Here is a 25,491-nt window from a genome sequence, read left to right as displayed (position 1 = left end):
AGTATAGGATTGTCAACAAACTATTCTGCAGTTAATAGGGCAACCAGTGGGAGGCCATTTTTGTATAGTCCTGCTGACTGACTGTCCCATGTGAAGGGGAAGGGGTAAGATGCAGGGGATAATGTTCCATGGAAAGCATGATCTCCAAGATAAATATAATCTATAAAACCAGTTTCATTTACTTACATTCTCTTTTGTTTTGTATTAGTATGCTTTTATACAATATTTTTTCACATATGAGTGCATTTTGCTTACCTAAAAACACGTAAAAAAAAATTAGGCAACTCTTTTGGGAAGCTGGAACAGATTAATGGCATTTCAATGAATTTCAACGGGGAAAATTGATTTGAGTTATTGTACATACAAATTGAGTATGAACTATCACACAACAAATCAAACTCATAACTCAAGGTACCACTATACAGTAAAATTCAAATTTTTCTTGGTTCAGTTATCACCTGTTCACTTTTAAATAGCTTTTCATTGGAATCTAACTATTTTGCAGTGCAGGAAAACTGCATTATTGTGAAAAAATTGACTACTTTTGATAAAATACACTGATAAGTATTAAAAATAATTGAACTACTTATTAATAAAACAATAATGTCTAAACAAGGTTGTGTAACCACCAAATAACTTCCACTCCTATCAAGAGCTAAGTATGATTAAGCTCCAAAGATGATTTTAAAGGCTATTTTCCAAGCTTCTAAAATACTCATGCACTTTACCTATTATTAAGACAACAGCCTTTCACTAGCCTTGAGTGCTAGATGAACTTCATCCTTTAACTCCTCTTTACATACCTCCATAGACATATGATGGATATGGGCAAATTTTTTAACAATTGTTTCAACCATCTGTTTATGCCATTCAGAGCCATGTTGAATTCAGTCGTCATCATGCCCCGGGGGGCTAGTTCTCTTTTCTACGAAGTCAACTACCATGCATTGGCCTGTCTTTTCTGTTTCCTGGGACAAAGCTTCAATGCCAAAGGATAAGTGAACAAGGTTGGTATCAGGCTAGATATTGTTTCCTGCTAATAAAAGAAAGGTGAGCTGTGGTATTTCAACAGGCCATCCCAGATTAAATCCTCCTTAATATTGCTCATCCATGCACCCCCTTTGCCAAATTTACGTAAAAAAAGTGAGCGCCTAACATGTGGACTAGTTATCCTGATATGGTTCACTTGAGTGACCAAATAAGGTGATCTTATTAAACAGTATTTGTCCTTCCATCAAATCACAGAGACTAACCACACAACCCCAATTCAATTCACTATTTTTGTTGACTCTAGATATCAGAGGTTATTCCATATGCTATCCTGCTATCCTTTTTCTTAATTTATGTGGGAATCAACTCCACATAAACAAAGAAAAAAAGAAAAGAAGGAAAAGGCTGACCAAGTGGTTAAATATAATAAAAGTGAGCACTTACAAGGTGTGAGATAGCTGTGGTATTACAGTTTAAATTAGAAACTTTGACACTTTGAAGGCCTTCTAGATCCAACTTAAACTTAGCTGATTTGATTGTTATTGAAGTGTAGTCCAAGGATGTACATGTGGGTATTCAGCAGAGAGTGTAAGCTTGTGTTCAGTGTGGTGGTAAGTGAGAGGGGTTCATGTACTTCCTAAACCTAAATTCCTTAACAAAAGAAGAATGTCACAATGGAGATGAGTTCTGGCCATGTGCAACTACAGTGTATGCCTGAACTTTACTATCAATTAGCTATCATGTAAACCATAAAATATAAACCATAAAATAAAGTACAGTAATCCCTCATCTATTGTGGGTATCATATTCCAGAACCATCTGTGATTGATGATAATCCATGAAATAGAAACAGTATTGGTTAAGGTGATTCATCAGGGTGTTGCAATGTTCTTTTATACATCAAAGCTTTCATAAGCCTCCATACACCTTTTCTATACTTTTAAAACACTATTATAAAATTTTTCTGAACTTCTTAAACATTTCTTCAGGATGTAAAGGAGTTTCACCATCTCAACTATCAAAAGCATCTTCCGAGTCACTGCCAGAAAGCTTAGAAGGTACAGGACATATGGGTGACATCATATGGCTTTAAATAAAGTCACAATTTAACACAAAAAACAAAATAACACTACACAATCAGGGTTGGAAAAAAATCATGATTTTTATTGAAGATAAAAAAAATGGATTGATTTGATTTAAATCAGAAATCTTTTATTCAAATTATTTTTTTGCTTTAATCCATTTTTATGTTGCACACAAATGTTGAATGAAATCATGGCTTTGTGTTATGCATTACCTAAGAGGAGTTTTTCCCTTGAAAATCATAAGATTAATCATACAGTGGAGACTCAATACTCAAACTTAATTAATTCCAAATGGTTGTTCGAGTATTAAAAAGTTCGATTACTGATACCTATAAATCAGGTAATTCGTTCCAATCTTAGCAAAACTTCAAGTTTATAAAAATTTCAAGGTATTTTTTTATAATTATGATTTGTACATACCATACATGAAGGCTGGTGATGGATAACTTAAAAGAGGAAGGCAGAAGGGTGGAGAGGAGGGGGGAGGTCATCGAAAGACGAATCACCATCCATGAAAACGTCTTTGTAACTTTTCTCCTGGTGTTATTCCTGTGAATCCACTAATGGAGTGCTGTGGCTCACTAACACTTTCACTCTCACCAGATTCTTTATTTTCACCACTAATAAGTCTCTTTGGTGCCATCATAAGTTTCTAAGCGCACGGGTTCGAATCCTGTACACGGTCTGAGTGCAGGTTGGGCTTCCTCACTCAGGGCAACGGTTTCCTAGCGGGTGGGCTTTGAGATAGGAGGTACCCTAAAAAGTATCCCCTTTAGCCCATAAATTCCCGTGAAAAGCCCACATGGTATAAATAAAAAAAAAAAGATAAACTGCGGACAGAATGTAGAAGAATGTTGTTTTTCTCAAGACTGGCAGGACTAGGGATGCGCACTGATATCCGGTATACAGTATAACCAGTATTACCAGTAATACTGTATCAGAACGGGACAGTGATGATTGCGAGAAAGGAGAGGACAGTTTGATTACCAGATATTTTCACCACTAATAAGCCTTTGGTGTTAATGTAAGTTTATAAATGAAAAACTACAGACAATGGACAAAAATGTTATTCTTATGACCGTGGCAGCACAAGTGGCGGAAGGAGGAGAGGGAGAGGCCAGGGGCCTTTGCTTACAACCACATGTGTGGACATTTGACCATCAGGTATTTTACCAAGTATTAAATTGAACTTTTGTGTTCGAGTATTGAAAAGTTCTATTATTTAGATGTTCGAGTATTGAGTCTCCACTGTATTACCTTATTCTATCTATGAAGCCTTCACATGTCTCTTAAATTTTGTCACTAGCCTTTAAATTTCTTGTTTGCATTTTCAACATTACGCCTTCCTTTGCCTTTGGGAATTCTGTCAAATAATACCTACGTACTGGGTCTCTTTTCCTCTCACTGTCACTCTTTCCACGGTGTCTATTTGGCATTATTGTGTATCAAATAGCAATAAATCACCAACAGTCTACTATAAAAACAAAGTACAGGGATTTCTTGTTTAATGCGAGGGATATGTTCCAGAAGGGATCACATTAATGTTAAAATTGCATAAAATGAACATGATTACTGAACTAAACTGTATACTGTTTCAGGCTCTACTGTGTGTGTATATATATATATATATATATATATATATATATATATATATATATATATATATATATATATATATATATATATACACAGAGGATCTTTGCAATTTGACAGGGTTAGGGCGGTTTTTCATCGGTCAAATCAGCATTAATTTGAATCGTAAAGCAATTTTTCCCATAGGATACTTAAGAATAAGGGGGATAGGGACCAACCTCCAGCCTAGAACCCAAAAAACATCACTATAATCTTTAAAAAACACTAATCTAGACTAAATCCGTACTATTAAAGGCTTCATTTATATCTAACTTTTCTTTATTAAACTCATTAGGGTGCTGTACAGTACATTTTTGGAAATAAAAACACTTCCATGATGCAGCGATCTCGCGGTACTTGTCCCTGTTCTTCCAAATTATTGATACTGTTGATCTAGGGACACCCATTTGTGCTGCAACAACACTGTGAACTATACCTGCCTCACACTTTCTTATAAGTTTAAGCTTATCTTTGAAAGGCAGGAAGTTTTGCTTCTTAGGGGTGGGGAATGCCGGCTGGGGCGACAATGATGCAGATTAGGCAACGCACACGCCGCAGAGCTGCCACTATTTTAATTTCTCCCTACCACTCGCGCACATTTTCTCCTACTTTCACCTACCACTCGTGCACATTTTCCCCTATTTTCACCTACGCCAATCCAAAAATTCCTTTTTGTGCATGCATATATTATTGTGTGAAAATAAACATACTTATACTTTTTGCAGTTTTATGCTTTTACTACAAAAGAAATAAAAAAAATTTCTGGAATCGAAAAATTTACTTTTCTTCGGTATATTACCATGTTAGATTGATATATATATATATATATATATATATATATATATATATATATATATATATATATATATATATATATATATATATATATATATATATATATATATATATATATATATATATATATATATATATATATATATATATATATATATATATATATATACATAGGCAACCCCCACTTAACGAAGGGGTTACGTTCCCCAAAAAAACCTTTGTTAAGCGAAACTTCATTAAGCAAACCGATTATAACAAGTTTAACCCCTGACTTGAACTTCCATTGAGAGTAAACAAAGCGAGAGTGCATCATAGTACAGTAAAAGGTTTAATGAAGGTAAAAATTATGAAGTTAAACATTTAGGCAGTTTAATTTGTCATTATAATGTACACTAATGTATGTATGTACGTAACTTTATAATGTTGATGATCTTAAATTTATGAAGGGAGGGAGAGTGAAACGGGAAAGACACTAACCGGCAACCTATGGAATGTAAATAAAGGGCGCATCATTGTATCGCATACAAAACTTATGTACCACATTTCCACAAGGCTTTCCATTTTATCCATTATAGAGTCACGAGTTCAGATGGTTCTTTTAGCTTGCAAGGAAGATATGGTCTCACCAGCCTTCCTAATAGATTCTGCTAACTTGAAAATAGAAGAGACAGTAGATGGAGGCAAGATGGTGGCAAGCAATGCTATTAGTTTTCTTGCCTCTCTCATGTCTGTGAATAATATCCAGCTCCACTTCGAGAGTAAGAGATTTCCTGGTCTTAGCAATGCTAGGCGACATTGCAGGGCGTTTTGGTGGTAAGCTGAGCGAGGGAAGACGAGCTGCTGCTGACGCTGTTATTGTTTTGAACTAGGGGGAGTGAGTGGTGGGTATGTTGTCCACCAGAGGCGCTGGTGTATTCAAAAGCCTGTCGGTTTGCGTGATACGGTGGTGCTTTCAAACTTGAAAAAATTACCTGGATAAAACTTCGTTAACCCCTTCATTACCGATGAGGTACCATAGTACTTCATGTCAACTTTCGGCTGCCGAACCGATGAAGTACGTGCGTACTTCATTGCTTAGTAATGATACCCAGGGCTCCATATTTCTCGGTTTGTATGGTTGTAATTTACGACAGTGACAAATTGACTAATTGGCACCTTGTGTTTCAAGGACGTTGGCCCGTGGTGGCGGGGGGTGGTGATGTGAACCGCCCCACCCATCAGTGTGTGTGTTTGACTTTGAAACATCCCATGAGCCAAATCTATCAAAAGACATGAAAATAATACTTAGATGACTAAATATGGGCATAGAAATGAACATTAGACTACCTACGAAATTATGAGAAGCGCTCGAAAAACTCGGTGCAGGGGAGGGGTTGGTGCAGCGTGTGTTTGACTTTGACACGCGTCGCATTATGGCATCTTTGTGCTCCTCCAGCAGTGATTCTGAGAGTTATACCCCTCTTGACGATGACTTGCAAGGATCAGATGATAATCTGACACAATCAGAAGGCCTCACAAGTGATTCAGATGATGAATATTTGCCAGAAAATGACAGTGAGGCGAGTAGTGATGACCTATATGAGAGTGATGGTGACGATGAGGAGACACCACCCAGCCCCTCACCTCACACCTTCACACTCATGGCTGATCCCTTTTCTGATCATCGTCCTGGCACTGTTCCTGCCCTAGTAGAAGATTTTTCAGGTGTTCATCCTGATATCTCACGGGATAACATTAGTGCTTTGGACTGCTTCCAGCTATTCATGTCAGACGAGGTCATAGGAAATCATGTATAACAACTTCCGATTTGAAAAAGTATACATCCCATGACCAAATCTATCAAAAGACATGAAAAATAATACTTAGATGACTAAATATGGGCATAGAAATGAACATTAGACTACCTATGCGAAATTATGAGCACTCGAAAAACTCGGTGCTGGGGGGAGGGGGTTGGTACGCGCAGGATCACGGAGTCGGTAATGAAGGGGTTAAAGGGAGTTTGGTGTTCGTTAAACGAGCAGATGGTAGTAAAATGAAACCTTCGTTGTAGTGAAATTTCATTGTGTGAACCTTTGTTAAGCGGGAGTTTGTCCCGTCTCCATATGCATAACTGTTGTATAACACACACACACACACACACACACACACAGGGTTCGATATGAAGAAGGAAAATGCAGCACTGAAAGAGGAAGTTAAGCTAATTAAAGTGAATTGCGAAAAATGTGGAGAATCTCTAGGAAAAGTGATGGAGAAGCAGGCTGAATGGAAAAAAGTCAGGAAGTGGAAAGAAAGGAGGTAAATTACAAAGTTGCAAGTCTGGAAAAGGAAATCAAAGAGTCAGGGAGAAAACTTTGGGCCTTGCTGAAATTATAGATCAACAGATCATAGAAGAGAAGATAGCTGAGAAAGTGGTGAAGGTTATTAAGTCAAATGAGACATTGGTGAGGGAAACTGTAGACAAAAAGAGATGTGTGGTGATATTTGGTGTGGAGGAGGATAAGACACCGAGTAAAATGGAGAGAGAAAAACATAAAAAGGTGATAAATAATATCATTAATGTGGTGCAAGAGGAGGAAAAGACCTAGTACAAGAAATAGAGGACTTCCATAGAATTGGAAAGTTCACAAGAGAAGGTATGAGGCCAATAAGAATCAAACTTAAGTCACAAAAGGATGTAGATGAATTGGTGGAGAAGTCATGGAGGCTAGCCCAGCAGGAAACAACAAGGAAGATTTGGTTGAGAAGAGATCTCGGTGAAAAGGAAAGAGAAATGTTAAATGAGTTGAGAAAGGAGGCTTTGAAAAAAATGAAGAGAGGACAGAAGAGAGAAGAAAGAGTTTTTCTGGAGAATCTTGGATATGAGACTGAGGAAGTGGTTCATAACCCAGAAAAGTACAGCAAGAAAGGACTAAAGAAACTTACATATGAGCGAAATGTAATGTATTCCAACATAAATGGAGTGATATCGGGGATTTTAGAACTCAACGATTACTTGAGGGACAAGAACCCAGATATTGTGGGTCTTACTGAAACAAAACTGAGAGAGGAGAAGACCTGATGAAGGTTGGAGAAGGGAAATATAACGTTTGGAAAAGAAATAGAGTAGGTAAGATGGGAGGAGGAGTGATGTTGCTGGTTAAAAAAGATATAAAGGTGGATCAAGTGAAAAAGGTATGGGAAAGGCAGAAGTGCTAAAGATCAGAGCAGAAACTAATGAAGGAAAAAGAGGCACTACATAGTGGTGTACGTACCACCTAAGACAAATGCATGGTCAGTACAGGAATATGAAGAAATGATAAGTGATACAGGAACATGTCTGGAAGAAATGTTGGGTGGCTGTGAACGAACTATAATGATGGGAGATTTTAATTGTAAAGAGGTGTGTTGGGAGGACTGGTCAATGGAAGGATCAGAGACAACATGGGAAATACACTATTGACACTGGCAATGGAAAATGTGTTAACTCAGTGGGTCAAAGAAGATACTAGGTTTGGAGGAGAGGGAGCATCGTCAAGACTGGACTTGGTCTTTAGTACAGAGCCAATGGTCATTGAGGAGATGAGGGTGGAGTGCCCTTTAGCAAAGAGTGATCATGCAGTTTTGGAGTTCAAGGTGATAGACGAAGAGAAATCTAGAAGAAATGAAGAATATAAAGTGGGAAGATGGAATTATGCCAAGACAGATTTTGGAAACCTAAAGAAATTCTTTCAAGAGACAAATTGGATGAAATTCAAGAGTGCTAAGGAGCAAATGAAAAGTGGAAGGAATTTATAAAAATATACAAAGAAGGTGAGAAAAATTTGTACCAATAAGACAACATAGAGAAGTTGGAAAGCAGGACTGGTTTAACGATAGATGTGAAAAGGCTAGAACAAGAAAAGAGGATGCATGGAAGAGGTGGAGAAGGAAAAGACGGATTAAGCAGTGGGAAAGTTACAAAAGAGCAAGAAATGAATATGTGTTGATTAGAAGAGAAGAAAGAAAGAAACAAGAAAAGGATATAATTGATAAATGTAAAGACCAACCAAGGCTTTTTTACAGACATGTGAACAACAACATCAAAAATAGAGAAAGTATTGAAAGTTTAGAAGTAAATGGAGTATACAGTGAAGATCCCAGGAAATGGCAGAGGCTATGAATGGATGCTTTCGGAAGGTATTCACAAAGGAGACTGCTTTTGACAAACCACTGGTAATGGAACAGAAAGGGATTATGAAGGAGTTTCAAGTAACGGTGGAGGAGATCAAGAACATGATGGGGAGTTTAGAAGTGAGAAAAGCTGTGGGACCTGATGGGGTATCAGGATGGATTTTAAGAGAATGCAGGAGCAATTGGCAGAAAAAGTTTGTGAAGTAATTGATGCCTCATTAAGGGAAGGTGTAGTGCCCCAAGACTGGAAAAGAGCTAACATTGTCCCAATCTATAAATCAGGTAACAAGAGAGACCCATTGAACTATAGACCAGTGTCACTTACAAGTGTGGTAGCTAAGATGTGTGAGAGGGTGGTGAAGAATAGATGGACAGACTTCTTGGAGAAAAATGACATACTTTGTGAGTGTCAATTTGGTTTTAGGAAAGGGCGTTCATGCACGACAAACCTGATATGTTACTATTCGAGGGTGATAGATGTAATACAGGAAAGAGATGGTTGGGCTGATGGAATATATCTGGATTTAAAAAAGGCCTTTGATAAGGTACCACACCAGAGACTGATCTGGAAACTTGAAATGGTAGGAGGAGTGCATGGCAGTTTACTAAAATGGATGGAAGACTTTTGGTAGGAAGAGAAATGAGAACAATAATTAAGGACAGACCATCAGAATGGGGATTGGTGGAGAGTGGAGTTCCACAGGGATCAGTGTTGGCACCAGTAATGTTCGCAGTCTACATAAATGACATGGTGGATGGGGTGTCCAGTTATGTGAGCCTATTTGCAGGCGATGCAAAATTGTTAAGAAAAGTGAGATGTGACAAAGATTGCGAACTACTCCAGGAAGACTTGGACAGAATATGGAAATGGAGCTGTACATGGCAAATGGAGTTCAACACGACAAAATGCAAGAAAATAGAGTTTGGCAAGAGTGAAAGAAGAATCAGGAGTATGTACAAGATAGGAAATGAAGACATAAAACCAGTCATGAAGAAAAAGACCTTGGGGTGACAATTACCAATGACCTATCGCCAGAGAGACATATAAACAAAATAATTGGAGAAGTATTGAACTTATTGAGGAACATAAGAGTGGCGTTCGTATATCTAGATGAAGAAATGATGAAGAAAATAATTACTGCAATGATAAGACCGAGGCTTGAATATGCAACAATACAGTGGGCTCGAACTTAAAGAAACACATAAGGAAACTAGAGAAAGTACAGAGGGCTGCAACGAAAATGGTGCCTGACTTAAGAGATTTGACTTATGAAGACAGACTGAAAAGAATGCAACTTCCAACCCTGGAAAACAGAGAGAAAGGGAGACCTGATAGCAATATACAGAGTGATGATTGGCATGGAAAAATGGATAGGGAAGATCTGTGTATGTGGAATGGAAGAATGTCGAGAGGGCATGGGAAAAAACTAAAATGGCCACTTATAGGAGAGATGTGAAAAATATAGCTTCCCTCATAGAAGGGTGGAAGCATGGAATAGTTTAGACGAAGTGGTCAACGCAAGGAATATTCATGATTTTAAGAAAAAGCTGGACATTAATAGATATGGAGACGGGACAACACGAGCATAGCTCTTTTCCCGTATGTTACAATTAGGTAAATACAATTAGGTAAAACACACACACACACACACACACACACACATATATATATATATATATATATATATATATATATATATATATATATATATAGATATAGATATATACATTAATACTTTGAGATACGAATGCCCCAACATACGATTTTTTTTATATATGAAGAAAAATTTAATATACTTTACTCCTCAAAATACGAAGACATTTCTAAGATACGAATATCCTTCGACAGCTGGCGCAACGATCGCTTGGCTACCCGCGTCCACCCGAACATTTAATTCACGTTGCATATCGTTGTTCAACCTTTATGCATGTACAGTCAGCGCCACAGGTATTGGGGCGGTATGTTTTTCTCTTGTAACACTTAGAAAAATAATTAACAAAAATATTTAAGGGGAACCTAACAGTCTCTAATACTTTGTGGGGAGTAATTTTCTCTTTAGACAATCCTCCAGGCGTCAAGGAACGGATTCAGTAAGTCTTTGGAGCATGGAAGGTTCCAAATTGTCCCAGATGTCCTGAATCTCCTTCACGAGCTTTGGCAGAGTTGTGGTGTTACGTCGTCGTAGCCGTCGCTTTATGAATCCCCAAAGATTTTCAATTGGATTAAAGTCTGGACTATTACCAGGCCAGTCCTGTTATGCAGTCCACTACTACAAACTCAAACCATTCCTTGACTAATTTTGCTGTGTGTGCAGGGGCTCTGTCCTGCATGAACACCTCACTCTTGCATGCATCAAAGCAATCCTCCAGATGGTCACACAACAGTTCCAAATATCTTTCCTTGTTCACTGTAATGTTTTTAGGCAACACAACAAGCTTGCCCTTGCCATGGTACCCAAAGGCACTCCATACCATGACACTATCAGGGTGCTTGACTGTCCCCTGTGTGTACTTGGGATGGTATGGGTCCACACCCTGTGGTAGCCTCACCTTACCTCCTCGGTTCCCAGTAACATAAAATGTAGCCTCATCACTCCACAATACCTTCTTCCACTCCTCACTGTTCCACTTCAGATATTTCCTACAAAATTGAACACATTTTTGCTTCTGTTTCTCAGTTAGAATGGGTTTATGTCGTGGTGCCCGATGTGCATAGCAGAGGTCGTCCTTGAGGCGGCGTTAGATTGTCCTAACAGACACGTTTTGCAAGAGTTGTGGGTTCTTTTCTTTTAATTCCTTAGCTGTTATTCTAGGTTCAGCTTCAAACTATTGCTGAAGCACCTTGAGAGTCCTCTTAGACATTCTTCTAGCCGGTCCAGTCCTCTTAACATGAAGTGGTGGGTCATAGCCTCCCGCAGCCTTACATTTCTTTGTCCATCTCTGGACACTGTGTAGTGCTATGCCAGTCTGGATTGAAATATCCTTGTTACATTTTTCTGCCACACAGAGTGATGATATTGCTGCAATTTGCTCCCTTGTCAGCTCAAGACCTCGTGCCATTGTCCTAAAAAAAAAAAAAAAAAAAAAAAAAAAAAAAAAAAAGCAACAACGCAAGTTACAGTAGGAAACATGTGGGTCACGTGACAAAAAAATTGATGCTTCCACCATGAAACACAGCAGGCAACTGAGACCTCCATTCTCTGTGTGGGACTTAAGCTCCACCCATTCTACCTCATGATTGCACACCAATACAATTGTCATTTTCCTTGGGTGTATACAGCGGGTCTTGGATAATTCGTCGCGGATATTGGCGCACGATTTTCGCGCCAATACCTGTGGCGCCGACTGTATGTGTCTGTGCCCCTTGGCAGTGTGTATTTTTTCTTAAGTTTTGTGAACTCAAGACCTCGTGATCATGGGTCCTAAAAGTAAAAATAAGGAGGCTGAAAGGAAGAAACTTAAAAGTCTCGTAATGGATATGAAACCCAAGATAATTTTTTTGCAAAATATGAACGTGGTGTGCGTATCTGTGACTTGGCCCTGTGCGCTAATGCTAGTAGTAACTATAAAGTCAAACCATTGTTGGTGTATCCTTCTGAGAACACCAGAGCCTTTAAAGCACATAAGGTGTTAAAAGAGAAACTCCAGTTCATGTGGCGTGCCAATAGTAAGGCATGGGTAACTCCCCAATTCCTCCTCCCTATTACATATACGAAGTTCTGTCACAGCGTCGGTAAGTATGAATGCATGTTTAACATGCATTTCGCTCATGCTAACTCGGCAGGTTTGACGAGAAACACACAAAATAGCCTGTATTCACATACTGATTACACTTTGAAATTCAATAAACGAGTGAGTACAAATGGTGTTCTGCCCACAAACAACTCTTCGTCTTTGCTATGCAAAAAAACAGAAGTCTCTAGATGCTATGGTTACCAAAATATCACAGGTTGAATGAGGTAGTATTATTGGTTCATGTGACCTTGTGTCCGATCGGGTTCAGCGGCCTTGGCTAAAGCGATAGAAAACAGGCCCCTTGTATCTCTCTCTCTCTCCTGTCGCCTGTTCTGATACCACTCTCATTCAAAAGTTGTCTACCCGCAACATGGCGAGAGGGCCGAGGTGTAGAAGTAAGGTGCGCGGGAGAGAGGTGGCGGAATCGGACACCATGAAATCACTGTCGCTCCCACCATCCATCATGAGAGTTAATGACAGTGATGTATAGCATGTGTTTACTCCTGATGAATGTTACCAGCTCACAAGCAAATTAAACGGGAAGAAAATAGCCAAAATATAGCCCAAAAACGCCTAAATGTCTATCGACATGCCCCAAGTCTTGCATGATGAACGTCTATCGACGTGTCCCGAGTTTTGTGGGTTAAGTTGTTAAGTTGTTATTTTGGGCAATGCAGTACATTTATATCATGCATACAATAAACATTGTATTTATCTTATATTAAATCTATATTTGGTTGGTATTTAAAGCATGTAAATTTTTTTGGGGGTAAATTCGTATCATTAGAACAAATTAATTCTATTTCCATTAATTTCTATGGGAAAAATTGATTTGATATACAATTTTTTTGATATACAACTATCATCACGGAATGAATTAAATTCGTATGTCGAAGTACCACTTAAGAGTGGTACTTAGACTCCCTAAAGGAATATGTTCAAGGCTGATGTGAATACATTTCATAGGCAAGGAACTCAGGGAGGCCAAATAGAGTTCCTGGCACACTGAGATGCCTCTTCCTCTGCCATGTTGTGCAGGAGACTGACACTGTGTAGTAAGTAGGAACAACAAAACACCTACACAAATACCATAATTCATTACTATAGAATAGTTCTTTCTCTAATTTTTTTATTAATTCCATCTTTTAAGTCACAACAAGGGCCACTCACTTATGCCTAACATCCTTGGGAGACAATTTAAGAGTTCTGAGGTACTGAAAATACACAGTGTTCACTTGTGTCAGCCAGACTTATTTACAACTGCCTGCCGCAATGGCCCCACCATCTATTGACCATTTCTGGAAGTTTGTGAGAGGAGAGAAGTTCATGCCGAGGGAAGTGGTATTTCAACAGTATGTATATTAAATCACCTGCCTTCTTCCATCATTAACAAATGTAAATTCTTTGCATATGACATGAAACTTTACTTAAATATTAGGCATGATTCCCATTCTAACATGGCAATGGATGTATTTACCTGCCAGAAAGACATAGACACCATTAGTGTGATATCCAGTTCTTAGGGTCTTAAGATGGATCCGGAAAAATGTGTAGTTCTTTGGTTTCAGTGTGGCTTAGTAGCCTGGAATTATAAGAGTCCCTTACAGTCTTATAATATTCACTCATCTGATTTAAAATTTGCTGAAGCCCACAAGGACCTGGGCATTATAATTGATAATTCCCTTCATTTCCATCAGCATGTCAGGTCTATAGTGAACAAGGCTGCTGCAGTCTCTTTAAATCTCCTCAAAGCTACTCTGTGTAGATCCCCCAACTTTATGCTGACCTTGTATAAATCTCATATCATACAAAAAAACAACAGTGAATAATTATCTACAGCCAAAGAAAGGAAAATAAAACATTTCGATGAAAGAACCAACTGTAGTGAATGAAAGAAGAAATAATGATTCTATCTGGTGCCATTGCAAAGGCTATACTGGAACTTTGAACCTTGATCAGCAGCAGACAAATGTGGTAACTCCTCCTTATCTCCTGCTTTGTTTTCGGTTTCCGTCATGAAAGATCTGACCTAGTGATGTATTAACAGTTTTCATTTGAGTAACAAAATCTCCAAAATAGGCAGACTTTCCCAGTGGCCAGGAATGTAACCCTCCCTATTACCACTATTTTCTATGGAAACATTATGTTTGAATAAAGCAATTTTAAATAATGCAACATCTCCAGGATCGTAAGCCTTGCATTAATGCAAGTTGACTCTACAAGACATTTAATTTTAATTTAAATTGTGATTTTTTTCTCTGATTTAGGCAAATTGATTTTAATCACTTGATTTAAATCAAAATAACCCTCATAACACAAATAAAAAACCAGCAAGATGCTGCAGATGAAAGTGTAGAGAAGGAATTGAACGGTGCGGGATGATCTTGACCTTGACTCAGGATTTCTCCTGAGGCTGCAGTCACTTAGCTAATCAGCCCCCAGAATGTGGAACAGCATGGTCTCATTGGTTATGTCTCCTCTATCAGCCAATAGTGTGGCGTGTATGAAATCATCTGAGAAGAAGCCATCCAAGCTTCCTCATCCATACAGTATAAGGGATTCCTTTTTTAGCCATTTGCAGTACACAACATGGTTTGTTAAACATCTTTAAATTAATGTTTAAAGTACATTACTGAACTATATTTTTATCTAGAATCATTAATTTATCATTTTTTATGCTGGAAAATGCTTTTTCAACAAAAACCATCCAATTCTATAAATATCTAAATTTTGATCGGCCACAGAAACCTGTGAGGTACCTAGGAAAATGTGATATAAATTTATAATGAATATTAATAAAAGTGCGTGATGCACTGAGGCCGCCATAGGTGAACCATTATAAAGCAGTGGATTACTGTACTGTAGTTTCATATGTGATTACAGGGCTACAGTAAGAGTAGTTTCAGGTGATATAACTTAAAATCTCTGTGATGAGGAAATATGGTGGTATAGTGATTTAAGAGTTTAATTAAATCTGATATAACTGATATCTCAATTAGCTTGTAACTCAATAAATTTTTCCACATTGAAATAAAATGAAATGCCATTAATCCATTCCAGCCTCCCAAAAACAGCCCATTTTTATCTTACAAATTTTTTAGGTAAGAAAGGGGTATCTATGAATAATAAATAATGTATAGAAATATAAAAGTAAAGCATAAAAAAAAAAGAAAGCAAAAAAATAAACTGTTTCTTTAAAGTACATTCACCTTAGAGATCAGATGACTTGGTTAACGGAAGATGCTAATGGAGGTGGAAGATGGAAGATGTAGGAGCCAAGCAGAGGAGATGATAATTTTTTTTTTTTTGTGCTTTTTCCAGTCACTTTTGTTTGCCATAAACCCTCTTCCTTAATCAATGAACTTAACTTACTCATTACACTCTTAATGCAACAATTCACTGCTACAATTTTTCTTTTTATTTAACACCTTATTCATGTTTTTCAATGATTTCATGTTCTAATTCAGTATACATCATCTGCTTTTCTTCTCTGCACTGTCCTTTCCACTCACTTGTTTAGGATACATGGTCAGACACAAGAAATTTGGTTAAATAACGGCACAAAACAGTAGCACAACACAGTAAGTGTTTCCACAGCGAAAAATAAAACTGAATGCTTTGGAGGGCAGATGCTGAGTGTTTGTTCTGCTAACTAGCAGCAGTATACCTGGAGCTAATTTGTAACTTGAATTTTGAAAGTGAAGGACAAAAATCAACCAAGCAATGGCTCATATCTTGGAGTACTCATAAGTCAGGGTGCTCATAACTCAAGATTCCACTGTATATGGAAAATCATAAATAAATTGATTGATTGCATTAATTAATTCATAACTTGTTAATGGGTTTTAATGAAGATGAATAAAATAGTTTGCATTTGCAAAACTGTTAACTCTGTATGTTTTATGGAGCTTGTAGAATTATATTTGTGAAGCTGGATTCTTGATTGCAACATCCATCTCTGTAGGAAGACAATGATGACTAACATTCATTTAGGTCTTGATGGTTATATATATATATATATATATATATATATATATATATATATATATATATATATATATATATATATATATATATATATATATTGTAAATAGTAGCATTTATGTCTAAGTGTCCTGTTAGAAATTTGATTCTCAGGTGCTCCTTCTGATGGATATCATTTAATAATATTTAGTATAAAAGAAGTAATAAAATAAAGAATAAATAAAATAAACTACTACTCACTGCCACATTTACTATGTAAAATTTCAATCATTATATTTTCTAAATTCTAATTTCTGTAAGTGCTTTACAGATTTGGCTATTCCTTCTAATTCTCTTTCTTAGTTTCCCATGAACTCACCATGTTCCAGAAGTATAGGGTTAAGATAAGGATGGAGTAAAGGCCCCACAGGGCAAACAGTAGGAGTCGACGGGTAAGCATCATTCGGGTGATGGCCCAACCCTTAGCCAGTAGTAGCAGCAGCATCATGAACAATGACTGCAATAAAGACCAGCATCATATGAAAACTAAATCATGAAAATAAATTTATCTATAAAAAACAAAAGCTGGGACACTCAGAAATTAACATAACTTTGTACTCTCGTGTGAACCTCTTTTCCCACGAAGTGTCATAGACTATTTACAGTTGGTTTCCAACTGACAAAAAGAAAACAGATGATACTTTCCAGACATACACACACAAACACACACAACAGCAGGTCTTCAACATGAACAAAGCAAAGGAGGACATTTTCTACAAAGCACAGTGGTCAGATTGAGCCAGTTTGCATGAACCTGTTCTTGGAATTTAATTAATCCTGAGAACTGGTTGCAAGCTTAATTCAAGGATTTTAAATTTTTCTGCCATTGGACACCTTTTGCTTTTAACTTATTATGGTAGACCCATCTGTTATTGGCTTTTCATGATAAAAGACAATTAAAACCAGCCATCTTCTGTAATAATTTTTCACTTTGCTTTTATCAATTTTTGCCACAGAGCTACTTAGCCATGTGGTGTAGTAATGATTGTCTGTATATTTCTGTGTCTTCTTGCTACAAGTTGTGGCAGAAGCCCAGAGGGCCTGCAACACCTATCTCTGGAAGGCAACACAAGCCCCTGACGGCTACTGATTGGTTGGCTGGTTCAACATTTCCGGGTGTGGCTCAGCAGAAGTGCATATATATACGAGTGACGCTGCCATTTATAGCTGGAGACCATTGTGAAGCCACACCCACTTTCCATCTCAAGCATTCATAGCTAGAATTAGTAATTTCACTTGTTAGACTATAGCATGTGGCAACCCAAGGATCAACTTTTGAATGTATATCGGACCTGCCAGTATGGTTTGCTGTTAGAGACTGAGGTAGTGAGATAATCTGTTGTTAGTGAGACCTGTAGTGACAAATCCTGTTCTTAAAAATTTTAAATCCCACCACTGACAAAGTACATGATTAGTGATAGCAATATTACATAAATTATTTATTGAAATACTTTTTTAGTAACACTGCATATATGGTTTAATGATTAATGAGAGCAGACTCAGCATATCTGCAATGGAGACCCATGAAATGATTCAGCATATGAGTCATGTGAGGTGCATTGAGTTAATATGTGGACGAGACCTGCAGCGCCATGAGTAAAGCAGGCAAGGAGGGTTCACAGCATGAGAACATGCTTGTCATTTGTTTCTCTGGAACAGATGTTTAGTATGGTTTGTTTCATTGCAATGTTTTGAGACGTCTTTTTTTCAAAAAAGCTAATTGACAAAATTTGCCTAAAGTGCTGTGCAAGATCAAGAGGATAATCCATGACAACAATGCATTAGTAATGCATAAAGTACTAACTTTTGAATGCAGATGCTGAGCTGGATATGCACTTCTCATAAGATGCAGTTTTGGATAAGATCGTGAATATTAAAATGTCAATGATTGCAGTTGCTGATGCAATGCACATTTCTTTCATCTCTATATCTGCAACAGTAATTCTAGAAAAAAGATATTTTTCATACATATCACAGTAATACAAAGGGCAATGTATCTGAGACACAAAGCTTCAGAGAGGAAAAAAAAGAGAGAAGAGGAAAACATAGTATATATATATATATATATATATATATATATATATATATATATATATATATATATATATATATATATATATATATATATATATATGATATAACAAAATAAGGTAAAAAAATGTATATTTGAAGAATGTTGAAGCAGCTGTAATTGGAGAAAGGCAGTAAAGTTGGCAAGAAAAAGATATAACAAAATAAGGAAAACAAATGTACATTTCAAGAATGCTGTAGCAGCTGTAACTGAAGGGGAGTAAAGTTGGCAAGAAAATGGAGGGAGTAGAACAAGAAAGGAGATGGATCAGGGAAGCACAAAAGGGAATATGGGATAGGAAAGGGAATATTTATTCTCCACTACTTCTCTCCCTATATTTTGCACCCTTCCTGTTTATATTCATTATCAACTTTCTCCCTGTACTTCCATACTCCTCCTTAACCTTCCTTCCACTTCCTTTCCCTATGTACTTTCTTTCCATTTCATGAACTCCATTCCTCTCACTATTTCACATTATGTTCCTTATCTCTCCCTGGATTTGTTGTGTTTCAGACCTCCCTCCCTATCACGTCCCCTTCCCTTATCTGTCCAAGACATAGGGACAATGGAGTGATACCTTGCTCTCTCGCTCTCTCTCTCTCTCTCTCATTACATAGTATTCACTCCATCCTTCCTCAGTCTATCTTAACACTCTTGAATAATTCCATTCTCAATCTCAGTCTCAATCAATTTATCAATCTTAAGGATTGTTCTTACTCATTCCCACAGTTCATCTCAGTTTCACTAATTAGTACTTACTTCTGTCCCCACTCAGTCTTACTAACTGGGCACAAAACTGCCTACAGTCTTCACATGTATTGGCACTTAAAACTAATGCGGCAGTAATGTGCATTTCAGAAACTTGGCTTGACGATTCAGTTACCAACAATGAAATAGAAATTAGTGGATACCAGGTAATAAGAAAAGATAGAAATAGGAATGGAGGAGGAGTGTGTATGTATATAAAATCATGTTTAACCTTCAACCAGAGGAATGATATAGACACTGATGGACTTGAAGTTATTTGGTGTGAAGTACTTTTGCCAAAGACAAGACCTATTATTGTTGGTTGTTGCTACAGACCTCCGCAGCAAAATAATTTCTTAGATTTGCTAGAAGAAAATGTTACAAAATTTTCCCAAGAGGATGAAGTGATAATTCAGGGTGATATGAATATATGTTTTCTTAAGAGAATAGGGCAACTGTACAAAAGGTATGTAAACTTCATGAAAATGTTTGGTATGGAACAACTAATAAGTGAGGTGACCAGGGAAACTGGTAAATCATCAGCTATTTTAGACCATATAATATGTAGTAAACCTGAAAAAATTAGTCAACAGGGAGTACTGCCAATAGGAATTAGTGATCACTATGTAATATACTGTACTAGAAAGACAGTGAAGGCATGTATAAATAGTCATAAGAGTATCAAGATCAGATCAATGAAAACATATGATGCACAGATATTCAATGAGGAATTAGGGAGCCAAATCTGGAACAATGTTTATGAGGCAGAAACAGTCGATGAAGCATGGAACAATTTTAAAAACATTTTAATTAAAGTAATTGACAAGGTAGCTCCGGTAAAAGAAATTAGAATTAAACAAAGAACCGAACCATGGATAACTCCGCAAGTGCTAGACATGATTAAAGAAAGAGATAGACTTTTAGGTGAATATAAAAAGGATAAAAACAGCAAAGATAAATATGACAAATTCTGCAAATCAAGAAACAAACTACAACAAAATATAAGAAAGATAAAATCTACATATATCTCCGATAAAATACAAGAAAACTATAACAATAGCAAGAAATTATGGCAACGGCTCAAAAATTTAGGTTATTCTGGAAAATCAAAAGAAGATACAAAACAGTGCTTAAAATTGAGGAAGAACTATGTTTTGACGGAAAGAAAATAGCATCATACTTTAACAAATTCTTTACAACCATAGCATCAAAGTTGGTTAGTAAATTGCCATATGCGGATAGGATTTTCACTACGGACTCTTATAATTTCAAAACTACTACAGATCCAAAGGACTTATAGAAAATAAGTTCAAACTTACTGGGACAACTGAAGATTATGTATTCAATTTACTAAAGAAACTAGAAATAAATAAAAGTACCGGTTTAGACTGTATACCAGCGAGGTATATAAAAGATGGAGCACCAATACTAAAAGGTCCAATAACTCACATTATCAATAAGTCAATATATACAAATGAAGTGCCACAAGGATTCAAAGAAGCTAGAGTAAAACCACTGTACAAAAAGAGTAACAGGCAAGAAGTAAGTAACTACAGACCAGTCAGTATCCTTAATATAATATCTAAAGTACTAGAAAGAACTATATATGATCAGTTATCGAATTACCTAAAAGAAAACAATATCATTTATGAATTTCAATCAGGTTTTAGAGACAGTCATTCCACAGATACATGTCTGACTCATTTACTAGACTTACTAAAAACTAATATGTCAAAAGGGATGTATACGGGCTTAGCTCTCCTGGATCTGCAAAAAGCATTTGATACTGTTGACCACCATATCTTGTGTGAAAAATTAAAAGCAATGGGTGTAGAGTCAGTGGAATGGTTTTACTCTTATCTAAGTGGAAGAAGCCAAATCGTGAAAATTGATGAACATTGCTGGGGTACCACAAGAGAGCATTTTAGGTCCACTACTGTTCCTGTGTTATGTAAATGACATGAAAATCAGTGTCTCATGTAAACTGTTGCTATATGCAGATGACAGCATTTTGATTGTTCCACACAAGGATGTAGATATTATTAAAAATAGACTAAGTAAAGAACTGGAATCATGTAACACCTGGATGATAAATAACAAGCTGTCTCTGCATTTAGGAAAAACGGAAATTATGTTAGTGGGATCAAAAACAAAACTAAAAAATGTAGATGATTTTAATATAACATGTCTGGGTCAGGAATTAAATGGTGTAAAATCAGTAAAATACTTAGGAGTTCTTTTGGATCAGTATGTCTCAGGAGAGCTAAACTGTACACAGATTATCAAGAGGATAAATGCAAGGTTAAAATTCATGTACAGACAAGCAAAGGACCTTGATAAGAAAATTAAGAAAACCTTATGTAGCGCCCTAATTCAACCTCATTTTGATTATGCATGCTCCTCTTGGTACTCTGGACTGACAAGTAGATCTAAGAAACAACTACAAATATGTCAAAACAAGATTATTAGATTTATTTTAGGCTTAGACCCCAGATCTCATATAGGACAAGCGGAGAGAAAACAAGTAAATATGCTTAGTGTTAAGAATAGGGTAAAAGAATTAAAATTAAGCCACGCACACAATATTCATAACAACAGAGGACCAACATATCTTGCAGAACACTTCCAAAGGAAAACAGATACCAATACAATTAGGACAAGAAATAATGATTTGAACTTTTGTATGTCAATCGCACAGGGTCCCTCAGCACATACATTCTATCACACAGCCATTAGAGACTGGAACTCATTACCAAAAAACCTACAAATCATAAAATCCAAACACCTGTTCAAAGTAGCTCTCAGGAAATATTTACAGGATGAAGAAAGAGCTGCTGAATCAAATGACTATGTTTATTTTTAACCATGACTGTCTTAGAATGTAGATTTAGGCTTTACTGTTAATTTTATGGAAGAGTAGGTAAATAAGTCTTAGATTTAGTATTACTGTGTGCCATTTCTATATGTATAATGACTCCTGTGCTGTCTGCCCCATCTTGCTGGATAGAAAAAGGGACCCTACTGGAAATAAGTTGTTAAACTTTAGTTGGTCATCCTGGAGGAAATATCTATGTACATTCAGTGGTTTTATACTATGCCTGTAATGCACATGAAGAATCCAAATAAACTTACTTACTTACTTACAAATTGGGTTAATTTCAGAAATTAATATATATATATATATATATATATATATATATATATATATATATATATATATATATATATATATCATAAATACATAAAGTAAGCCTCCGCACTTGGCGAATTAATTAGTCTGGCGAAACTACCACCAAATATGAATTTCGCCAAGCACGAGTTCTTTATACCATATAAATTGCCTAAAAAATGACTCAATCAGTCTTTGGTCATTGCCAAAGTCCCTCCTTTGACCCCTAAAATACCATCTTTCGAGCTGAAATAAAATCTTTTGCCTTCACATATTAGAATACATGTACAAAACAGACCAATAAACAATAAATAAAGCTAATAAGACATGATATAAAGGCTGTAACTCACGTTTTTCCCACCCATTTTCTTTGCCCACTTTTGTCCTTCCCACCACCACCGTTCTCCTTACCTCAACCGGTACCGCCTGTTGAGCTGGAAAAGGCCATATTGGCAGTAAATTGCCAAAATTTGTTCCCACACTAGCAGAACAGAGGGTAGTACAAATAAAATGGCTGAAGGGAACTCTTACACTGAGTTCTGATAGGTTTAGAGAGAGGTCTGACGTCACCAGGGAGCCACTTGATTCGCCTACTGTATATATATATATATATATATATATATATATATATATATATATATATATATATATATATATATATATATATATATATATATATATATATATATATATATATATATATATATATATATATATATATATACAGTAATACTCCACTTAACGAATGTTCGTCTAACGAATTTCCAGTTTAACGTACAATATAAAGTTAGACCAAAAAGTCCACATAACGTACAACCACATCCATTTTAGCAAATTTTCTGGGTTCGAATTTGCTGGGTGAGGGACCGAACGCGGCAGCTTCACTGTGATTGGCTGGCTCCCCGTCTCTGTTTCTAGCGCTCCTGGGGCCGGATCCAAGAAGCTGGTTGTTGTCTATGTTGGTAGAGACAACCTCCATAGGAACCTCCTGCTCACATACCAACCTTCGTAAAATAGCATCCACAAAGATTCGTTGCTGTTGGCGGGTGGAGGTTGGTAGCCCCCCTAAAAGTGCTCATTGGCTGCCAGGAGCTAGATCCAAGAAACTTTAACGTCAGAGAAACCTCCTGCCGCAAAATGGCATCCATGATCGCTTGGAGGGACGGTAACGAGGTTGCTTTGAGGTTGCTGGGAACACCACCTCTCGAGGTGGTGTTACCGTCTTATATATGCATTTATGTTCACAAAACAACATTTCTATTAGCTTTTTACAAACCTTGCCCCCAAGAAAGGATTGTTTTGTAATGCATAAAGTGAAATCTTACATGGAATATAAAAAATAAAGCAGAGATGACATTGGCCACAGACGAGGCGGAGACTCACGGCGACTCGGCCGCTTCTTCTTTTTGTGACCCTTTTAGCTTATGTGTTGCTTTCACTACGATATTATATTTATGTTTCCATTCCTCTATTGCCTGCTATAATGGATTTCATATCTTAGTATTCATATACGCTCATGCCATGAGGATAACCTCAACTCCGTGGCACTGAGTGACAGTGAATTACTAATGAAATACTGCGGTATTTAATTAGTAATTATTATTATTATAATAACTATCATTAGTAATTACTATTATCAAATTATGAAGTTAAACATTTAAGCAGTTTGATTTAAGACTAAGTCATTATAATGTACCCTAATGTATGTATGTAACTTTATAATGTTGATGATCTTAAATTTATGAAGGGAGGGAGAGTGTAGTGGGAAATATGCTAGCTGGCAACCTGTGGAATGTAAACAAAGGATGCATCATTGTACCACATACAAAACTTATGTACCACATTTTCACAAGGTTTTCCATTTTATCCATTGCAGAGTCACGAGTTCAGGTGGTTCTTTTAGCTTGCAAGGAAGATTATGATCTCACCAACCTTCTTAACCCCTTCAATACGCCTATGTAGGCGTCATGAAGCCCCAGTAGCATATACGGTGACGCCTACGTAGACGTCATATTTCTTTTCTGAGCTTTCTTCAGTTCAGTTGTCCCGTATAGTGTGTTGGATACCAACTACACACGCTGTATACTTTCCTTGAAATCCTAGTGCTCCTCCCACCATCCTTGTCTCCACCAATCACTAAAGATAAGCTACATGCGTCCCGCCTTGTGTCTAAAATTACCCAATGGCATAGACTGTTCCCATCTCTCTCTCTCTCTCTCTCTCTCTCTCTCTCTCTCTCTCTCTCTCTCTCTCTCTCTCTCCATTCCCTCCCTCCCCATCTCCCTTTCCTCCCTCCCCATCTTCCCTCCCTTCCCCTCTCCCTCTCGAAAGATAAGTTACATGCATCCCACCTTGTAACATTCGTGAAAACACACACACACACACACACACACACACACACACACACACACACACACACACACACACACACACACACACACACACACAATACAAAACAAAAAATTTTCTAACCTCTCTCTCTCTCTCTCTCTCTCTCTCTCTCTCTCTCTCTCTCTCTCTCTCCCTCCTTCCTCTCCTTCCCTCCCTCCCCTCTTCCTCTCGAAGATAAACTACATGCGTCCCGCTTGTGTCTAAAATATTAGCAAATGTCACACACTCTCTCTCTCTCTCTCTCTCTCTCTCTCTTCTCCAAAGAGAGAAGCGTCCACTTTCCTCTTCGAAGGTGATATAGTGACTAAAAGATAGCAACATAATACACAAAGACGACAAGTATGACAAGCTTGCACGAGTTTCCCGCGCTCGGGCGTGCGGTACTACCACCCGTATATCATACAGGCGGGCTTTTTTAACATCCGGCGCGAAAGGGTTAATAGAGTCTGCTGACCTGAAGATGGTAGACAGTAGATGGAGTCAAGCTATGGTGGGAAGCAAAGCTATTAGTTTTCTCGCCTCTCGTGTTTGTGAATAATATCCAGCTTCACTTCGAGAGTAAGAGACTTCCTGGTCTTAGCAACGCTAGGCGACATTGCAGGGCGTTTTGGTGGTAAGTTGAGCGAGGGAAGACGTGCTGCTGCTGACGCTGTTATTGTTTTGAACTAGGGGGAGTGAGTGGTGTGCGTTTTGTCCACAAG

At 37.3% G+C, this 25,491-nt stretch overlaps 1 protein-coding gene across 3 annotated transcripts in view; it reads right to left on the bottom strand.

Annotated features, from left to right (window-relative positions):
* The window catches only part of LOC123518106, a 78,095-nt gene that overhangs the window by 17,766 nt on the left and 34,838 nt on the right, over positions 1–25,491 (bottom strand). For 2 of the 3 annotated variants that reach the window (XM_045278720.1, XM_045278722.1), the window contains exon 5: positions 16,732–16,869. The exons of the other annotated variant lie outside the window; for it this stretch is intronic. In XM_045278720.1, coding sequence (XP_045134655.1) covers positions 16,732–16,869 — 138 coding nt within the window. The remainder of the gene's footprint in view (positions 1–16,731; positions 16,870–25,491) is intronic. 3 annotated transcript variants of the gene reach the window in all.

This window comes from Portunus trituberculatus, chromosome 43, assembly GCF_017591435.1.
Source record: "Portunus trituberculatus isolate SZX2019 chromosome 43, ASM1759143v1, whole genome shotgun sequence".
Lineage (NCBI taxonomy): Eukaryota > Metazoa > Arthropoda > Malacostraca > Decapoda > Portunidae > Portunus > Portunus trituberculatus.
The sequence above is the reverse complement of the archived record's forward strand: the minus strand, read 5'-3'. Positions and strand labels throughout refer to the sequence as shown.